The sequence below is a fragment of the Rousettus aegyptiacus genome, unplaced genomic scaffold, assembly GCF_014176215.1.
Source record: "Rousettus aegyptiacus isolate mRouAeg1 unplaced genomic scaffold, mRouAeg1.p scaffold_m13_p_2, whole genome shotgun sequence".
Lineage (NCBI taxonomy): Eukaryota > Metazoa > Chordata > Mammalia > Chiroptera > Pteropodidae > Rousettus > Rousettus aegyptiacus.
The window spans coordinates 1,525,359-1,544,816 of NW_023416295.1; the positions used below are offsets into that span (position 1 = coordinate 1,525,359).

Here is a 19,458-nt window from a genome sequence, read left to right on the forward strand (position 1 = left end):
AGACTGAGGGTACACCCACTGCAACTTAGTGGAAAGCAGAGGAAGCGTCTCCTTTAAATGTTAATTGAGTTAGAAGATAAGCAACTAACACCATGATTAATATGTACAAATCGATAACGATGACAGGCAGACACGGCCCGCAGGCTGGAGCACACGGTCTCGCGACCGCCTCCCCGTGAAGACCGCGGGGCGCCCTGAAGACTGAAAGCAGAAATGCTCTGCGAGAGCTCACGCACACTAACTGCAACTGAGGCCACGGAGAAGCCTCCCTTCCAAAAACTCAGTATCGAACAGACTTCATTCTCTGAACATGCAAGTATGTTAGATATTGTCAATAAAAGGACTCTTTAAAAAGCTTTATGTTTGAAAGCTAGAAACAGACTCCTAAACGGCCCAGATGTTTAAAAAACAAAGTACTTTATGTTAATGTTCAATAAATTTTCATATTTAATGTTATTACTCAAGGCATTTAAAATTCAAGAGTAAAGCATGCTTAAAGACAAATGTGTTGTACTGAATATATTAATTTTTAAATGATGGTCTACAGCCATGCCACCCTGAACAAGCCCGATCCCATCTGATCTCGGAAGCTAAGCAGGGTCGGGCCTGTTTAGTACTTGGATGGGAGACCACCTAGGAAGACCAGGTGCTGTTGGTATAAAAAATAAGGGATTGTAAGATGACAAGATCCTTGCAATCTGTGAGGTCAACCAAGGGTTGCCTCGCCTAAAATAAGGAAAAATGATGATGAAGACTAAAAATAAATGAGCTAAGTGTTTTACACGAGGCTAGAAAAACATCTGAAGAAATTAAAAGGAAAAACGAAGAGTAAAAATCGATGAAATGAAAACGAAAGTGAATGCCTACAAAATCGAAAGCTGATTCTTTGCTAGAAGGTATCAACAGAGGTTTAAGACTCATCGGGAAAAGAAGCTGTTTCTGGAAGGAAAGGAAAACTACTCGTAGACACTTTTTATATCACGAAAGTGTGCTTCCAACACCTTTGTGCCATGACTTTGGTACACGTGAATGAAGCGAACGATTTCCTAGAGAAACGCTACTGGAAGAAACTGGGTCACCCCGTTTCTGATCTCCCTTCTCACAGCAAAGCCTCCGGCCGCCGAGTGCCCCAGACACCGCGGCCCCACGGGGAGGTGGCCTCCCGGCGTGCGGAGTGCCCTGTAGGCATCGCCCGGGGCAGGCCAGGCAGAGCGGAAACCTGGCGAGTTTTAGTCTGCGATTGTGAGCCAAGCAAACTGATGCCTGGAGTAAAGATTTCACGGCACGGTCCCCTTAGTGACAAAGATCTGGCCGCTATAATGTAAGTGGAGTCGTGTGCACGGCAGCCAACCAAGAGCCTAGAGAGGGCCCTGCCCTCCTCCCACGGCCCTGCCCCGTCCTTCCAGCTGGACCGCAGTCCCGATGGCTGGACCGGGAGCAGCCGCCTGGCCCGCGAGGCGCCCCGGGCACAGAGGTCAGTCGCAGAGCAGAGGCGTGCGAGGAGGCGTCTGGGTCACGGCCACCTCCAGACTCTACTCGGGGGCTAAGGCACTTCCGTCCCCCGTCAGCCAGAGCCTCCCCTCACTCCCACGCGACCCTGATCCTAACTAAGTCAAATGTGAATTACCAAAAGAAATGCAAAAAGACACAGAGAAACGGGATACGGCCGCTAACGAGCGCAACTTGGCAACACAGACAGAAAGGACACGTTCGAGGGCACAGAAGGGCGGGCGACAGGAGGAGGGGCCGTCACCAGCCGCTCAGGAGACGCACGTCAAAGCCACGAGCAGCTAAACGGCCGAGCGCGCGGCGCTGACGCGGGCGAGCGGGGACGGGGGCTCACGCGCGGCCGGGGGCGAGCAGACCACAGTCCAGCGAGCTCGCGGCGCGGAGAACGCACCTTCGCCGCGCGACCCAGCGGGCCCAGCGCCGGGTCCTTGCCCAAGGGGCGGGGCGTGCGTCACACAGACTCACACGCTGGTGTTGCTGCGGCTGTCACGGTCCCTGACGGGTCACAGCGCAAGCGCCGGCTAGCGGGGAAGCGGCCCCCGCGGGACATCCGCGCGGACTGCCCACCAGTCGGCCAGGACAGGCCTGGACCGGTGAGACATGCCGACGCGTGACACCCCTCGGAAGCCACGATGCCCGAGGGGGGCCAGGCTCTGACAGGTGCACAGCACGAGACCGTCGTGTGCGGTCCGAGGAGGTGCGAACGCGGTGCCGGGGCGGGCGGCAGGGGCCGGGGCGGGCGGCAGGGGCTCTGCAGGGCACGCGCCGCCCTCAGGGTCAACGGGCATGCGCGCCGCCCAGCACCATGACCGCCTGCTGGCTCCTGGAGACACGGAGCCCAGCGCCCCCCACGGAGACCGGCCTGGGCACAGACTGCACAGCTGGCTGGCCGGCCCCACCGCCTCGCGCCCAGTGTCACGGCCACACACGGTCGCATACCGTGACACGGTGCCGTTGTCCGGGCCACAGCGGCCACCGGAGAAGCCAGGGCACAGACCACGCACACACGGGCCTGAAACACTCGCCAACCACTGGTTGAGGGACAGTGACCCCCACAGGCCAGGGGACACGTAAAGGAGCCACACAGCTCTACTCACACGTGAGGGGCTGCAGAACCCTGACACCCCCAATAAAGGGGCCAATATGCAAACAAAAGAACACCGGTCACCAACCAAAGTGAGTGCACCGGACCCACAGACCTAAGAGGAGGGTCTCAGAAACGCCGCCGCCCGAGGGAGGGAGCAGCCCACCCGCCCGCGGGGAGGAGGGGTGGAGGGGGGAGGAGGGGTGGAAAGGTGGAGGAGGGGCGGGGGAGGGATGGAGGAGGGAAGCAGGAGGCATGGAGGGGGGGGGACGGGGTCCGTGCAGAACGCAGCCTCCAGGCGACGCTGCCCACCTAGGGAGGCCGCACGGGGCCCTGGAAGCAACGGCACATCGAAGGCGCCCCAAATTTCCCGTCCTCCCACCTGAGGGGGCGAGGGGGGCACGGGGCCGCTTTTAAACACGTAAACGGACAGTAACGGCAGCCACACCTGACAGGTGCTCCTCGTCCTTAAAAGCGGACGTGCGACTCAGAGGCGGCCGCGCCGTTACCTTCTCTCCGGGCTTGGGCGACAGCTGCAGCTTCTCATAGTCTTTCTTGGTTTCCAAGATTCTTTTGACGAGTCCTCCTGTTGAAAAGTGGGGGTTCTACGTTAAAGTTATTCTCTTCTTGGGGGGGTGTGCAGTGGAGGCAGGGAACGAGGGCTCGTTGGACTACTGTTTCCGTAGATGTTTGAACTAAGAGGAGACAGTGCTTTTAAGAAGAAAACAGAAAACCTCACAGGACTGCCCACCTGGGCATGACCTCGGAGGTCACGCGTGCCAAATCTAACCACGGGAATGGCAGGCCCCCAGGAGACGGCTCCCAGCTGAGGTCCCCGGCCCCCCAAGGACGGGAGGCGCAGCCATCGTCCCCCAGAATGAAAACCCCCGCCTGGGAGCTCGTGCCCCGGGGTCCCGCGGACGCTGTGCACCCCGGACCCGGGCGGGGCACGGACTCGCGGGCACCGGACACGGCTCACCCCCCGACTCACCGTGCTTCTCGTCTTCGTCCAGCTCCACGGCCTGGGCCTGGGCAGGAAAGGGAGGAGCAAACGGGAGATTCGGGTTTGCTGGACTCTCGTCAGAGAAATGACGAAATCGGCGAGGGCAGAAAACTAAGGGACGTCAGAGGAGAGTCCCGCCCACGTAGGCCCGCGCGCCCGAGGGTGGGTGCAATGACAGACTCGCCCAGCCCCGTGGACTGACCGCTTCGAGGCCAGCCACCTCGGACGGCGGCGGGGCGGCCTCCACCACAAACTGGCCGTCGTCGTCACTGTCGGAGTTCTGGGAGTCCGCGATCACGTGGGGGACGGCTTCGCCACGGCCCGGCCTAGACGAAGAGAACCTGGGTGAGCCGTCACGGCGACGCCGGCCTCGGTCTCCGGCAACCCCAGGCACGCGGGCCGGGCGCGAGGGTGCCCCAGGCTCCCCAGCAACCGTCTCTACTCCACTGAGGATGCCGGCGTAGGCTGAGCGGAGCGCCCGGGCCCGGGGAGCCCTGCCCTCCGCCGGGTCCCCCATGCTGCCCAGTCCGTGCCCTGAGCCCTCTGCCTGCCAGCCGCCCTCAGGGCGACGCTCCCCCCCAACCCCAGCCTGCCCTAGCCTCTAGCTGCAGCCCCTCCCCGAGGGGCCTGTTCTCTGAAAGCGAAAACCCCGGGGTCGGGTGTCACCAGGCCTCAGGTCCTCGGTGTCACTAGCGAACGCGGCAGCTTCCGCGAGGGCCACCCCTCAGCACCCCCGCTGACGCCCGCTCTCCACCAGGCCCTGGATCTGGGCCGCCCGCCCGGACCTGGTCCTCGCAGGTGGCCAGCTCCATCGGAGGGCTCGCTCCCGCCTGCAGTGACCACCCCGTACCGGAACTGTCCCCCCGCCCCCACCGCCATCACCCCGCTGCAGACCGCAGCCAGCTTCCCTCCCGCCGCCCCGGGTCTGGATCGCAAGCCCCAGACCCGGGCACTGCGGTGCCGTCAGCCCCCACCTGCCTGGCACAGCCGTGCATTAATGAACATCCTCAACGCACCCGGCCCCCAGCACGCCATCACACGCAGGTACACACGTGTGCGCACATACACACGTGTGTGTACAGGCGTGCACATGCACGCGCGTACCCCGGCCCCCCGTGCCAGCACAGTGCGCCAGGCCAGCCGGGAACCCACACGGGTGGAATGCTCCCCAATGGCCCCGCCCCGGGCCCTCCCTGGTGAGCAGACCCGCCCGCCTCGCCCCTTCTGCAAACACCCCCAGTCCCCGTCCCCAGGTCCCCAGGAGGCACACCTCCCTCCAGTCTCGGTGGCTCCTTCCCTCCCACTGGCCTCTGAGGGCCGGGCCCGGAGGGAGGGAGGGTCGCTGTTTCCCTGTTGCTTACTACAGCTTCCGGATCATTCTGGTGAAAATCTGCCAATCTGAAGTCAGAGCGTCAGGCCCGCTCGCCCCCAAGCCCCATGTCGCCCCTGCTCTCCTGACCCCACCACGCCCGTCGGAAGCCGTGACTCCCTGTCCTGAGCGCGATGCTGCCCAGGCCCGGGCTCCCTGGCCTCTCCCGCCATGACCCTGAGTGCACCACCCGGCCACACTCCCAGGTCGCATCTTATCACTGCCACAGACGGCGAGACCCCACGTGGAAACCCCAGCACCCACTCTCTGACCCCCCCCCCCCGACTCAGTGCCCCCTGGGGCTCCAGCACACGGTGGCCATTGGGACGAAGCCCACAGTGACGCCGACTCCACGGGCTCCCGGGTGCAGCCCAGCCCCCCCCCCGCCCCTCCAGGCTTCTGCACGCACGGCCACTGGGGGTGGGGGGCTGCCTGTCCGCTGGAGGACCTTCCCTGCACCCTCTCCCCAGCCATGACACGACAAAATGTGTCCAGACACGGCCTCAACGTCCCCAACATCCCCTGGGGTGGGGGCGGCCCCCAGAAGAGACTTCAGCTGCATCTGCAGCCCCCTGCCCACCCCGCCCCGACCTGCTCCCCCTCCCCAGAGCACTCAGCTCCCTGAGCTTCACCCCGCCAACCCTCCACGGCCCTCTCTCGAGCCAGGCCCCCCACATCCCCGCGCTCACCCAGGACTCTGCTCCAACAACCCCCGACCCTGCGCCTCCGACGTCACCCATGTCCCCCTCCCCACTGCCCTGCCCCTTCGCTTCTTCGCAGCAAAACTTGAGTGACGCGTCTCCAGCCTCGACCTCTCGTTCCCTCTGAAACCGGCTCCGAGCCGGCCCGCTGATTTCCAGCGCTCCGAGGACCCCGCCGTATCCACAGGTCGGTCTGGAAACTCACAAACGCCCTGTCTGCGGCTGGTCTTCACACTGTGACTTACTCACAACCTTTCCACTTTTGTGCATTTAAGCCTCTAAACCTTTTTTCCTATTTTCTCCCTCAGTATGTAGAGACCCGGGAAACACGCCCCAGCGTTTCCCCGCGCACTGGGAAGACTTCATTGCTGTGCGCGAACGTTTTCCGCTCACCTGAGATGTGAGGCAGGGGCACGGTTTGAGGCGAGGGCCCAGCTGCCACTCCCTGCCCCGGCCGCCCCGGCCGCCCCGGCCGCCTCCCACGCGCCCGCCTCCCACGCGCCCGGCGGCCGCGCTCCAGGCCCGCTCAGCGCGCGCGTACCTGCACGGCGACCCCGCCCGCCTCACCTGTCTGCCGCCGGCACCTCCACGCTGTCCTGCCGCTTCACCCGCGGGGGCGCGGGCCTCGCGCTCCCAGGCCGAGGCACCCTGCTGGGCCGGACGGGAGAATCAAAGGGGTGCAAAGCGCCGGGCCCCACGCTGCCGCGCCCCACGCTGCCGTCCACACTGCGGCCGGCACACGCTGTGAGTGCTACCGACGCTCCTGCCCCGAGACGCGTCCCGGGGCACGTCCGATCCGGACCTTCGTTGGCTTTAAGGTACGTAAACGACAACCACCAGTACTCGAAACATCCCGTGGGTCAGCCGTGACTGTGAACCCCCCGTGTGGGGGCGGCCAGACCCCCAGCGCGGGAACACCAAGTGCTCGGCCTCAGCTTCCTCGTGCAACTACGCCCTCGAACCCGAGCTCGAGCGTCCAGTGACCTGCGGCCGGCGGGCGGGCGCACGCACCTGACGCTGGGCGGAGGCTGGCGGGGGGCCGCGGGGCTCTCAGACGCCTCGACCCGGTCCTGGCCGACCGGCCCCACTTCTCCTTCTGGACGGACGGCAAGCCAACCAGCAGCGCGCAGGGGAGAAACAAACCACACACGCATGAAAAAACGGCATCGAATCACCGCAGACACCAACGAGCCTGTTCCCTCTGCCCTTCTGAGGACGGCGAAGCAGACATCTGACATCGAACTCTGGTGGAGACGGGGAGACGGGCGCCCCCGAACCCTGGAAACAGGGGCCGGCCCAACAGCTCGAGAGACGCTGCAAGAGGCGAGACGACCGGGCCAGCGGTTTAGGCCGAAGGCAGCACAGCCGAGGGAACGGGCAGGTGTGAGCGCAGGTGTGAGCACAGGTGTGAGCGCCCGCACGGGCCAGGTATGCGCCGACCCCGCTCACACGGACGGCCGCTGTGGCCAACCCGCGCCTCTCGGTTTCTTCTTCCTATTTTTCTGCATTTAAACATTTTTCTACTTTGAGTATGTACCTACTATATTTATAATCTAAACAAAGTTTCCTTCTGATAAAAAGATTTAATCACTAAATGCAAACCCAAACTTAACATAACTAAACCTGTTCCACTAAAGTACAAGGGCTTTATACTTCAGACTAACGCAGATAAATCAATTTAAATATTGAAAATATACTTTATGCCCTGGAAAACAATACTAAAATGTAGGCTTCTGAAGCATCAAACATGTAAATTAAACCTTAAATTGGTGTAGTTAGGATACGTTTCCTTAAAATATTTTCGCTGTCGTAATTCGTGAGACGTGAAGCTAAGAGCGGGAGTTCACACCCATACGCGCACACACACGCGTTGTAGCAAACACAGTTGAGGCCACGCCTTACCTGCATCACTTGGAGAGTCACCTAAAAAACAAAAGAAAGCACGTCAGAAACTTACTTTTGTGTTACTAGGTTAAACCTCAGGGTCGGTTTGGAGAAGGCACGTGACGGTAACGGGGGTGCCCACTGGGGGCAGAGCAGCCGTCCTTCGCCCCGTTCCCTGCTGCCGCTGCTTTGTTTCGGGGACAGGAGAGCAGAGGGCGCGACTCAGAAAACGCCGTTACGCGAACGCGGGAAGCAGCGGCAGGAAGAGAGCCGGCCGCGGAGGCAAATCAGACTGCGCAGTGGCCGGCGGGGCCGGGGGCGGGCCCCAGACGCGCGGACGCAGCACGGGGCCCTCGGGGCCCCCGCCCCGCGCGCCGCGGCGGCACCGGCTCCTGGACTAGGAGCGGCTTTCTTGAGCCGCACGGCCCGACCTTCGCACTTCCCGCCCAGGATCCTGTCTCCTCGAGTGCTGCTTCTGGGGACGAGCGTGACCGATGCGGTCACGGGGACCTGAGCGGAAGCGCCGTGCGGGCGGCGGGCTAAACCCCTCGCCTGGGCATCTCTTCGCAGTTCACGTGCACGGTGCGCGACCGCATCTGCAGGGCAGCGAAGAAGCGGCTCGCGCCCACCGTGTCCACCCTGCCCGCTCCGAGGACCCACAGGCAGACGCAGGGTCTGTCCACGGACTTCGGGACTTTCCGCTGCCTACGGAGCACCCGGGAGCTTCGCCAAACCCCGAGTCCGCACAGACAGAGAGAACGTGGAAACAGACTGCGTATCCGCTAACGACACTGGAGTCGACACGTACTCAGAGGGAGCAGGTTCGCTAGTTTGCCAAATGACAGCCTAAAAAAGAACACACTCACGAAGACTTAAGTTACTCTCAGCTGCCAAAAGAGGTCAGCACACCAGCGCCAGCTGCGGTCTGAGCTAGAGGTGGGCCAGCGAACCGGGCAGGCGGCGTGGCCTTGGGCCAGCACCTCCTCCGTCCTGCGGTGCAGAGCACTGCGCCCTGGGCCGGCCCCTGAGGCCCCTGCATCGAGCCGGGGCGCTGTGCCTGGCGAAGGCCCGACCAGTCAGGGGTGCTCCCTGGACCTTGCTGACCAGGGACAGCGGCATGCAGGGCTCCGCTCACGGCCACCAGGTGGCGCCAGGCTTCGCCCCAATCTCCGCCAAGCACTCAATGCACGATCAATCACCTGTCCCTGGCTGGTGCCCCTGCACCCCGGGGGCAGGCGACAGCTACGAGGGGACGGGGCGGGTCGAGCTCACTGCTGCGTCTACTTAAATGCGCTGATCCCTCTCACCCTGACTGGAGTCCTCAGCGACCCACAGCGACCCGTGCTGGGCCGGCCACCTTGCAGACAGCACCTCGTGCCAACGAGGAAACCTCAGAGGACGAGTCAGCAGGCTGCTCGGGCCGGGGGCGGGTAAGCGGACGGGCGGAACCCCACCACGGGTCTGGGGGGCGGGCGCATCCCCCCGCTCCCGCATTCCCACGCCCCCCCCCCCCCCCGTGCAGCACGGGGCCCGCCTGGGAGTGTCCCTCCTTGGACCGCCGCGGCTGAGCAAAGTTCCCGCAAAAACGACACCGACTGTCACTGCCGGTGGCCGACGGCAGCGTCAGGCCCTGCGAAGTCCCCGCCCGGGAGCGGTCACTGCGCCCCGGTCGTCCCTCAGTGCCGAGGACCCAGGCAGAGCGCGCGGCTGACCTCGTGGAGTCACGGCCACGGCCCGACACCGCGCCCGCTGAGCCCGACGGAGCAGAACCGCGAGGCGCGTCTCGGAGGCGGCAGTGCTGGGGGGCTGGGGGCGGGGGGCGGGGGGCGGGGGGCGTGCAGAGAGGCGCCCGTCCGCGCCCCGCTGCAGGGCCGGAACCGAGGGGCTCGGAGCCCGGGCCCGGTCGCCCCGGACCCAGGCCCACTCGGCCCCTGTCGTCTCGACACCACTACCTGGTTGTTCCACGGGCATTTCAAACTCGGGGTTCGCGAACACAAGTCCCGGTGCGGCCGCCCTCCGGCTCCCCCCAGAGCCCTCCCACTTCCGTAGAGGGCGCCACGCAGGTGCCCAGACCCCGCCCCGAGTGGACCTCGCCTTTGCTTCCTTCCCTTTCAACAAACGCATCCAGTCCATCCCCACGGGCATCTGTCAACCCTCCCATCAAAAGCGCCCCACCCCCGGCCTGCTCTCACCGCCGACACTCGGGCGCCAGCAGCTCCGTCTCTCGCCTGGACACCCCGACAGTGGCCCAGCCGCCCACCCCCTCCAAGGAGACGCCCCTAGGACCCAAGTCTAATCACGTCTCTGTCCTGCTCAACACCCTCCGAGGGCTCCAGCCCACACCTGCTGCGAAGCACTGGGGTGTGGCTGGCGCTCGGGCCAGTCCGCCCGCGCGCCCCTCCCCCCGCCGCGCGCCCCTCCCCCCGCCGCGCGCCCTCGCCCCGCCGCACTGCCCGCCCCTGGCGCCCCCACACGCAAGCCCGATCCGGCTCCGCCACTCCTGGACTTCGCACGTCCCCATTCACCCCCCCGCCCAGATGTCCCCTCCTCAGAGGCCCTGCCCCAGCCATCGTGCCCGGCCTCTGCGGGCCACCCGCTCCAGCCTGGTCTGGACTGGCTCCCTCTCGCGGGCTCCTTCTTAGCCTTACTGTGAGAGGAGCCACGTTCTTTCTGAGGAGAAAGACTGTTCGCTGGTCCTAGAGACCCATCTTCCTGATGTGAAGCTGCACAACCACAGTGTGTATTAAACGTAACTGGGAACGCTGCACGGCTCCCTAACTAACGAAGCCAAGTGCGCGCACCAGCTCAAAGTGGGCAGTTCTGCCGCAACACACTCCCCGAGAACAGGCCGAAGTCGCCACGTTCTTGTAAAGAATGTTTTTGGGTTCCATAGGGGTCTAGAATGGCTTTAAGATTCTAAATATGTCTAAAAAACATGACGCCCTCGCACCCCAGCAAACGCAAGGCTCATCCCTCGAGAAGAGTCTCACACACGTTCTGGGCGCTGGACGTCTCCCCAAACGCTCCCCACGTAACCAAGCGAGGCGAACGTTAGGGTGCAGCGCCAGCTTTGCTGGGTGAGGCTCCATGGTGAGGTCAGCACCCCAGCCAGCAGGCCAGGAAGGGAGTTCACCACCCCGACAGCTCGGTAACATGGAAAAGCTTGCCAACCCCTGGTAGGCAAATCTCGTAAAGACCGCGTACCGGAGCCCGATAGCACAACTTGCCAGCAGACTCAGATGTGAACACCCTGAGCGTCAGAAAAGCAAGCGGGCTGGGAGCTCGGACACCCCGAGGGACCACAGAAGAGCTGTGGGCTGAGGGTCGGCAAGATGCGGCCGCGGCCACCGCCACTGAGAACTGAGGACGCCGCAGGTACCGTTTCCAAGAAACAGAAAACGAAACAGCGCCAAGGAAGCCGGGACCGGCGACACACCAGGCCCAGACACACGCCGCTGGGGCGGGGGACTCCCGCAGCAGCGCGACACCGAGGGTGCCCACGCTCCCCGAGAGGGAGAGCGGAAGCTCAAGACAGACCCCATCAAATCCAGGAAAGTTCGGTAGTTCCGTTTGTGGGAGGCGGCATTCTCCGACTCCTTAAGTGGTTTTAAGATACACATGGAAGAGTAAGTAAGTAAAATGACCGAAGGCTTTAAAAAAAAAAAAAAAAAAAAAGATGATAACTAGTAGGAAAACAGAACAGAGTGCAGGTAAAAAAAACAAACAAAAAGACCCGGACACCAGACCACGAAAGGCGTGTGCAGGGCATCGCGGAGCCGGAGGGCAGGGGACAACCGCCAGTGAGTTATCCCGAAAGAAATACAATAAAATCCAGAGCCTTGTCTTACACCAGGAATTAAAATAAGAGACACTGAAAAGATAAATGTGAAAATGTCCGACAAGACACAAATCTTGGTCTCTCTAATCTCTGGACAAACTATAAAAAAAAAAAAAAAGAATGGCACCTTCTAGTACATAAAAATTAAACACTCGGGAAAGTCAGAAATCAAACATAATCAGCAGAAATGAACTGGAAAAACGTAAAAAACACTTTTTAGGAAATTGGCAGCCGCCCTTACGGCCCAGGGAGGCCATGCAGGGGGCCGAGACCCCCAGCGGAGTGACGGGGGGCAGAGCCGCGCCCCAGGGTCGGGAAGGCGGTGAAATGACTAGCGCACGGCTCCACCAGGAGCTGAAGGGGACGGCGTCCTCCGTTTTCCATCAGTCGAAGTCAGCACCCCCTTAACCCCTGGAGGAGGGCGGGGCGGAGGGCCAGGCCGCGGGAGCTGTGGCGAAGCCCCGAGCCGGTGCTCCCCGCCGGAAGCCACCCCCCCACCCCAGGGCTCCCGGCCCAGAGATGCTCGTCAAGCAGCACGTGCTGGGGCTTGTACCTTCCACACTATTTTCCCGACGAAAAATTCCCACGTTACATTCTTGCCTTACTTCTTTAACTTCTACGAGTTAGGGAAAGGATGCTGCTTCGGAAACTGCTCAAAGTAACTTTCTACTCGATTAGAAAGCTCCAGCACCACCGGCCCCCGACAGCACTGCCCGCACTGACCGGACCGGACCGGGCCAGACCGGGCCGGGCCGCGGCTCCCTGCTCGCTGCTCTGCCCCAGGGAGGCCCGTCCCCGGCTGGGCCCGTGCACGGCAGCGTCAGCCGTGAGCTTCCGGCCTAACTCCCGGGACCGCTTCTGCTCTTTTTACACGCATAGACCCACCTAAGAGCAGGACGCGCCCCGTGTCCATCCTGCACGAGGATTAACTGACGGACTGACAAACCCTTCTGGAAACCTGGAATCTGATCGCGTCCTTAGACTGCACCACAGCTCTCGGGCAAGGAGGTGCTGCTGTGGCCCGGGTGACACGGGCTCCCGCACGTGTGTGCACGTGCATGCATGTGCACGTGTGTGCCTGTGCGTGTGAGCGCCGCACGTCCACGCCCCCGACGGCGGACCTGCTGTCCAGCCCGCTGCTCCCCGCCAGATGCTGTGACGAGGGCGAAGACACGCACGCCCCGCTCCCGGCTGCCGCGTGGCTGACGGCCGTGCGCACCTTCCGAGGCCTTGGACCGCCGCCTCGCCGTCTTCACTGTCGCCGCCCCGGAGGCTCTAGCGGAAACCTCGGCCTTGAAGAGAACGAGAAACAGTTCACTGCCGCGTCGCACGCCCACCCCGGGCAGCTTCGCTGCTCACGCCGCGCTCAGGGGAGACCGGGAAGGAGGAGCCGCACCCGCACCCTTCGGGGGGAAGTGGTGCCGACGGGCGCATCTGAGCCCCCAGACCCACGAGCGAGTTAGAGGGAAGCCGAACCGGCCTCCGCTCTACATCTGGAACCCCACCTTTTTGTGCAGCTTTGAAAAGGTGCTGACCGGCCACCCACGCTTTCAACAACGCTGTCTCCTAAACACTGGGGTGTTTACGAGGGCTCGACCTCTGGTGCCAACGCACTCGCCGACACACGCTCGTCCACAACGCAGCGGGACAGCACGTCCACCTCCGCCTGCCACCGGCAGCCCCCACTCCTCACCTCTCGGCCACCACCAGGGCCACCACCATGGCCTCCCCGCCTCCACCCCACCCCTCGTCCACCCTCCCTGCAGCTGCCTGGAGACGCTCTCTCAAATGCAAGCGCGATCACGAGACCTGGGAGGAGTGTCGCCTCCCTGGGACGGGTCCCTCTCCCTCTCCCGCGGTCCCCCGAATGACGACGCTGTCCCTTCCTTCATCCCACAGCATCCTGCTGAATTCGGCTGTGAGGAAACCCCGGGTCGCCACAGGAAACCAGAGGATAACGCAGCCCGCCCATGGGACCAGGTGCTAAACCATTCAAACCACAGCCGGCACCACCCGGCAGAGGCCTGTGGTGAGGAGCCCGCCCACGGCCGCCGGTGGCCGGGGCAGGCCCACAGCGCGATGGCCACCACTTCAGCACGGCCCACGGTTTACGACTCCTAAAGTGATTTTTAAAAGTTTACCTCTGTTTCAGCTTTGGACTCTTTCAAGGATCCATCTGACAACTTTTTAGACATCTCCCCCGAGCTTGACGACTGTAAAAAAAAAAAGTTTTTTCTTCAATTTCTAGAATTTTTCAGATCTGTTACATCTAAAAAAAACATCAATTTACAAGCCCTGTCTCGACTGATCTCAGAAGCTAAGCAGGGTCGGGCCTGGTTAGTACTTGGATGAGAAACCACCTAGGACGACCAGGTGCTGTAGGCGTAAAAAATAAAAAATAAGAGATTGTAAGCTGACAAGATCCTCGCAATCTGTGAGGTCAACCAAGGGTTGACTCGCCTAAAAAAAAAATAAAAAATAAAAATAAAAAAATATCAAAATGTAAGATGTTCCTTGCTGACCAACAGCAAGATGACCCCTGCCACGAGAGCACCTGGCCACACTCCGGATCTGACTCATGCCTGTCATGCCGCCTTGAGGGTCACTTTCCAGGTCGGGGGCAGGCTGGGGGGCGAGGGCTGAGGCAGCGCCCCCTAGCAAACTGCGCAACTGAGTCCGGCCAAACGCCTCAGAACATCCAGGGAGTGCAGGGAACCTGGAGCGGGGAGCAACAGAGACCCCAACGCCCCGGGAAAGCCGCCCCCCAACCTCCCAGGGTGGGTCGCCCTCAAACGGAGCGGCTTTGCTTAAGCAAAGGCTCCAGATGCGTCAGGAAAGCACCCTCAAAAGGAACTGGGCGAAGCCGTACACGCCGCCCCCCACCTTGAGTCAATTACCTGAAGGACGCCTCTTGGCACGGCTGACGGGCACCGAACTGCGCGAGGCCTGCTCAGTGTCTCGGTGACCAATGCGCTCGTGAGGGGACACACGCCGTCGCGGGCGCCCCTGCCCCCGACGCACCCGGCGGTCCCCAGAGGGCGCCGCGCCGACCGCAGGCCTGGCCCCCACCGCACGCGGACCGCTCAGCGCGCGCACCCACCACTGCGCCTTCCTCCGCCGGACGGCAAGCGGGGGGCGGGGAGCACGGCCCAGCCTGGGTCACCGCGAGTCACCCCCAAAGCTGCCCGCACAGAGGCCGCACGCTGCTTCCCGCACCGGCCCCATGCGGGAGCCAGGTCTGCACCGACGAGCCTCCCCGGGAGGAGGGCCCGGCTCCGGGCAGGACGGTGCCCTGGCCCCGGTCTCTCACACCGCTCATACACGCTCGCCCCCGCAGGGCCCCGCAGGGCCCGAATGTCCACCCCGAGCTCTCTCCTTGGAGCCGTCCGTTTAAAACACTCATCACGTCACAATTCCGGTGGACATAACAGGCGGGAACACTTGACCGAGGGACCTGGCAGCCGACGAGGTGACACCCAGACTACGCTAGTGCCTCAGAACGGTCGGTCAGCGGAAACACCTCCGCCCAGACCTCCGGAAAGAGGCAGAAGGCGGGAGCGTCTCGGATGCCTGACTCCGCCCCGGGGCGCGCTCCCGGCAGCACACTGCTCACACCACTCACACCGAGCACACTGCTCACACCACTCACGCCGAGCGTGCGCGGGCTCACACAGAGGAGCCCGGTCCCCGGGCGGCGGCACGCAGGCCCTGGGCCCACTCAGGGCTCCGAGGTGGCTTCTCAGGCCTCGGCCCTCAGCGCCCACCCCACCTGTACGGACCCGAACCTGCCGAGGCCTCGCCTCCTCCCCTTCGGCACCCAGAGGCCAGGTCCCCATGACCTTCCCAGGATGCTTCACAAGCACGCGACGTCCCCACAAGGATGGGCGTCTGGCGCTGCAGGCCTGACGGGATGCCTGCACTACCCGGAGCGAGCCCACAGCAACCGCACGTTCTGAAACACTGTTTGAAAGCAAAGAAATTTTCTGGCCACTCCTGATTTTACCTGAACACTTCACTAAACTAAAGTCGCAGTCAGCCGGGGTCTCACCGCACGTGCCCACTAACGCCTGAGGCGCGGATGTGGCCCTGGCCCCCGACGAACGCAGCCACGTCCACGTCCGCGCGCCGGGGCCACCCCGGTGCGCCTGCCCGTGAGCGCCGCCCGCCCGCCGGCCCGCCGAGGCACAGGCACACGGGCTGCAGAGAAACGCCCCAGCGGCCCTCGCGGTGCCCGGCAACTCCGCTAACACCGGCCGACACTGGCGCGTCCCCTGCCCTCGACGGGAACCCGAGCCGGTCAAGACGTCCGGTTCACGCTGGAAGCCGCCAGCCTCCCACCCGCTGGCCGGGCGCTCGGCTGGACGCACGGACGCGAGCAGGGCCTCACCTTCCTCTCCGGCTTCTCGCGCTCTCTGCTCGTCTCCCTGCCAGGGTCGCGGGAGGGCTCCCCGCTTTTCGCCTTCCGCCTGTCCCTGTCCCTGTCCCTGCCCTTGTCCCGCTCGCGCTCCTTCTCCTTGGACCCCTCGTGCTTCCGCTCCCGCTCGCGCTCCCTGTTGCCCCTGTCCCTGTCCCTGTCCCTGTCCCTGTCCTGCCGGGCCCTGGCTTTGGCCCTGTCTCTCTCGGGGTCTTTGTGCCGGTCGCGGTCGCCCTCCCTGGGCCTCTCCTTGTCTCTCTCCTTCTCTCTCGGCTTGCTTTCTTCCCTCAGGTCGTCTTTCTGTTTTCTATCTCTGCTCGTGCTTCTCTCGTCTTTTTCAGAGTTTCTTCTGTCCTGAAAAAGAAAGGCTGGATAACGACAGCCCCTGAAAGGGTCCTTGCCTGGACGGAAGCCCGGCCGCCTCGCTCTCCCGCAGGCGCAGCGTGCGGCCCACCTCTCTCTCTCGGGGGGCCCTGGGCCCCTCGTCTCTCGCATTCCTGTTGTCCGGCTCCGGAGGTTTCGCGGTCACTGAGGTCCTTCCCTTCGCGTCGCCCTTCTCTCCGGCCAACACTCTCTTCACCGCGTCATCGCTGGACAGCTTGTCCCGACGGGAGGAAATGAAACGCAAGGCGAGAATGAGATTAGCAGAGTGACGAGTGAGAACGGCTCATTACACAGAGTCTTTGTGCCCGTGAAGCTGGAGGGACCGGCCAGTAAGGAGCACTGTTACGACACAGCCTGGCACCCGCGGGGCGCCGTCACCGCCGGGGTCCACCAAGCTAAACGAATCCGGTTCAGTGCCAACCAAGCTGTCAGGTGTGGACCCTTGCTGTCCAAGGACAGCAAAGCTGTCACGGCCCACAGGGTCACAGAAGCCCGGCATTAACGGGCCTGAAGGAAGCTCCAACTCGACCCCCAGGGGAACCCCCCTGCGGCATGGCTGACCGCCGCCACAGCCGCGCACACCTCCGCCAGGAGGCCCACTCACTCACTCCCCGGGAGTGGGCGATACTCGCCAGGCCCCAGACCCCGGGCCGAGAACACACTGCGCGCGGGGAGACAGCCAACCACCGGGATGAGCCAGCGGTGAGCTCCGGAACACAGGGGCGGAGGGGGGGAGCCTATGTCAGCCCGGGAGGAAGAAACCAGCCCCGCCGCTGCCACACGGGGCTGGGAGGAGGGTGGCAGCTCTACCGAAAACGCAGGGAGCACAACCAGCCCCGGAGACAGGCGCGGGCAGGGCGGGTGGAGCGGAGGGGAGGCCAGGGCTGGAGGGCGGGGAGTGGCAGCAGTGTGCAGAGCCTGTGGGCCAGGTCCCAGAGCTGCCCCCGCGCCCCCCGGGGGACAGAACGCTGGCGTGGATTCGGCAGGGGAGGCGGGAGTCCAGTTTGCCTTTCAGAAAGAAGCAAGGCGGGGCTGGGAGCTGGCGACCGGTGCACCCGCAACACCAGCTTCTGCGTCTCCGAGGCTGCGGGTCGAGTGGGAGGCAAGGAGGGGCGAGGCTCTCGAGGCCTCCTGGGAGTCACCGTGCCCTGCCCCCTTCCCCCCCTCCACTGCTGCTATGTGGGCTCAAACCCACCTCTAACCACTTCGGTAAAGACACAGGTCGGCGCCCAGCCCACAGCCCATCGGTACACGAAGGGCTGTATTAGCTATGCCCTTGACAAAGGTCCAACTCTGCCCCGCTGGCTGCTGCCCGGCTCCCACAGAGAAGGCGGCCCTGGGGTGCCGGCTCCCATCTCCAAGCGAGACTTCGCCAACGTTCGGGCAAACGCGGCGGGGCTGGGTCTAACCAGAGCGGCCTGCGCGCGGCGAGGGTCTCAGGAAGCAGCACCCCCGGTCCCTGTACAAAGAGAGGACTTTCTGGGAGGTGGCGCAGCTCTGCAAACAAGAACCAGGAGAGACGGGGCACGGGGGCCAGTGCGGGGCGGGGTGCGGGGAGCAGACGGCAGGGGCTGAGAAGGAGGGCAGAGAACAGGGGCGTCGCAGGAGCCCCAAAGAGGAAACGCGGCTCCTGCGTCCGCCTGGGCGGGTTGGAAAGAGTCACCCGCCCCGAAAGGAGGCCCGACGGGAGCGGCGCAGGGCCTGGACGCCGGCCGCGCAGCCCCGAGAGCCACGGCCGTGACCCCGCGGAACGTGTGGCCCGCGTCGTGCTCGGTCGTAAGCTCCTCTGCCTGTGACTCCGAGGTTCCGGGACGGGGGGAGCAGATGCAAAGCTCGCCGTTCACCACACCCCGGCAAGCGCCCTCGGATCACCGGGGGCCCACGGCGCACTGGGGGGCCCCCCACTTCCGCTCCCCAGCACCGGCGCGCCCGGGGGCGGCCCGGGCCTCACCTTGTGGAGGCAGCACCTCCCGATCCTCTGCAGCAGCTCGTTCGTCCTCTCGGGCTCGTGCCCGGCCACGATCCGGGCCGGCTTTGCTGACAGCGGCTCTCCCGTCACCATGACTACCACGTCGATGGCCTTCTGAAGGAAGCTAATTTTTGCGTCTTTTTCCTGAAAGATTGCCATTTAAAATACGAATAACAAAAGACTTCAAAAACATTCTGCATTACTGTCAGCAGGTTCAAGAGGCACACTTCCTGTTTACACAAAAAGCTATTTTTAGATGTCATACTTAGAAATACTGAGTCTTTATAACAAAACAAAAACAACTCATTAAAGCTTTTAATACCAGTTGACAGGCTAGCATGTACCCTTGAAACACCAGTTCCATTTCGCAATGGACAAAAATACCATAATTTGCAGTCTCTGAAAATGAGAAAAGGGAGCGAGACAGGGTGACCGCCTCGTCCTGCCCCGCGGCCAGCACACGGCTCCCACAACACCCCGCTGACCGCGCGAGCCCGGGCAGCTCACACCCACCTTCACGTTATCCGACTTCATCTCGGCGTCCGTGTAGAGGCCCTTCAGGAAGCCGGTCACCCTGATCACCTTCAGAAGAGAACGTGAGGCCACGGTCAGGCCCCCACAGGACAGCTCTTCCCCGGCCTAGGCCGCTGAGCTCACGTCCCGGGGCTGAGGAACCCGCCCGCACCCAGGACCCGGTTCGCTGGCTCACTTGGCAAACACAGGAGTGTGTACTACACACCAGGCCTGTCACCAGCAGGCCCCAGTGGCTGTGGGGATAGGCAGACGTCACGGAGGTGTACAAGGTGCAAAGGGGTCACGGGGACTGCCCCAAGCCCACACTCAAGAGGGCGGAGGTGTCAGGGCACGCTTCCTAGGAGAGACCACGCCTAAACCGAGGCCCGAGGCCTGCAGGAGCTGGGGGAGGACACGCGCCTGGCCAAATAGTCCCTAAAAGGCCCAGGGCCGGGCGAGTCCTGCTGCAGGGACAGGAGGAGCCTGAGGCCGGTCAGGCAGGGGCCCGACCCACATGGCCTCGGAGCCTCTCAGGAACGTGCACCACGAGGAGGCCCTGCGAGGGTCGAAAGCAGGGACAGCATCTCACAGGGGTCCCTCAGGCCCAGTGGGGAGGACGTCCCAGGCCGGCTTTCTGGGACTGGACGGCGAGGCCCGTGTCCTCCACCGCCGGCCGCTTCCCAGGACGGGCGGCTCTGCGCCACACCACTTCTGCTCTCTGCCCACCCGCCCCGCCCCTCAGTCCGCCTGGACCCCCAGCGAGCCGGGTGCTGATTTTCCCTGAGGGCCC

At 63.4% G+C, this 19,458-nt stretch overlaps 1 protein-coding gene and 1 non-coding gene across 3 annotated transcripts in view; one reads left to right on the top strand and one right to left on the bottom strand.

Annotated features, from left to right (window-relative positions):
• Window positions 1–19,458, bottom strand: part of TRAF3IP1 (TRAF3 interacting protein 1) — a 33,622-nt gene that overhangs the window by 11,706 nt on the left and 2,458 nt on the right. For both annotated transcript variants that reach the window (XM_016144255.2, XM_016144256.2), the window contains exons 2-13: window positions 18,669–18,737; window positions 18,138–18,299; window positions 16,257–16,400; window positions 15,776–16,156; window positions 13,530–13,601; window positions 12,608–12,680; window positions 7,569–7,589; window positions 6,678–6,762; window positions 6,234–6,314; window positions 3,799–3,922; window positions 3,585–3,621; window positions 3,103–3,179 (exon numbers count right to left, since the gene is read on the bottom strand). In XM_016144255.2, coding sequence (XP_015999741.2) covers window positions 3,103–3,179; window positions 3,585–3,621; window positions 3,799–3,922; window positions 6,234–6,314; window positions 6,678–6,762; window positions 7,569–7,589; window positions 12,608–12,680; window positions 13,530–13,601; window positions 15,776–16,156; window positions 16,257–16,400; window positions 18,138–18,299; window positions 18,669–18,737 — 1,326 coding nt within the window. The remainder of the gene's footprint in view (window positions 1–3,102; window positions 3,180–3,584; window positions 3,622–3,798; window positions 3,923–6,233; window positions 6,315–6,677; window positions 6,763–7,568; window positions 7,590–12,607; window positions 12,681–13,529; window positions 13,602–15,775; window positions 16,157–16,256; window positions 16,401–18,137; window positions 18,300–18,668; window positions 18,738–19,458) is intronic.
• On the top strand, window positions 540–658 carry LOC118614576. Its single transcript, XR_004956124.1, has one exon. It is a non-coding gene; the product is annotated as a 5S ribosomal RNA (ribosomal RNA).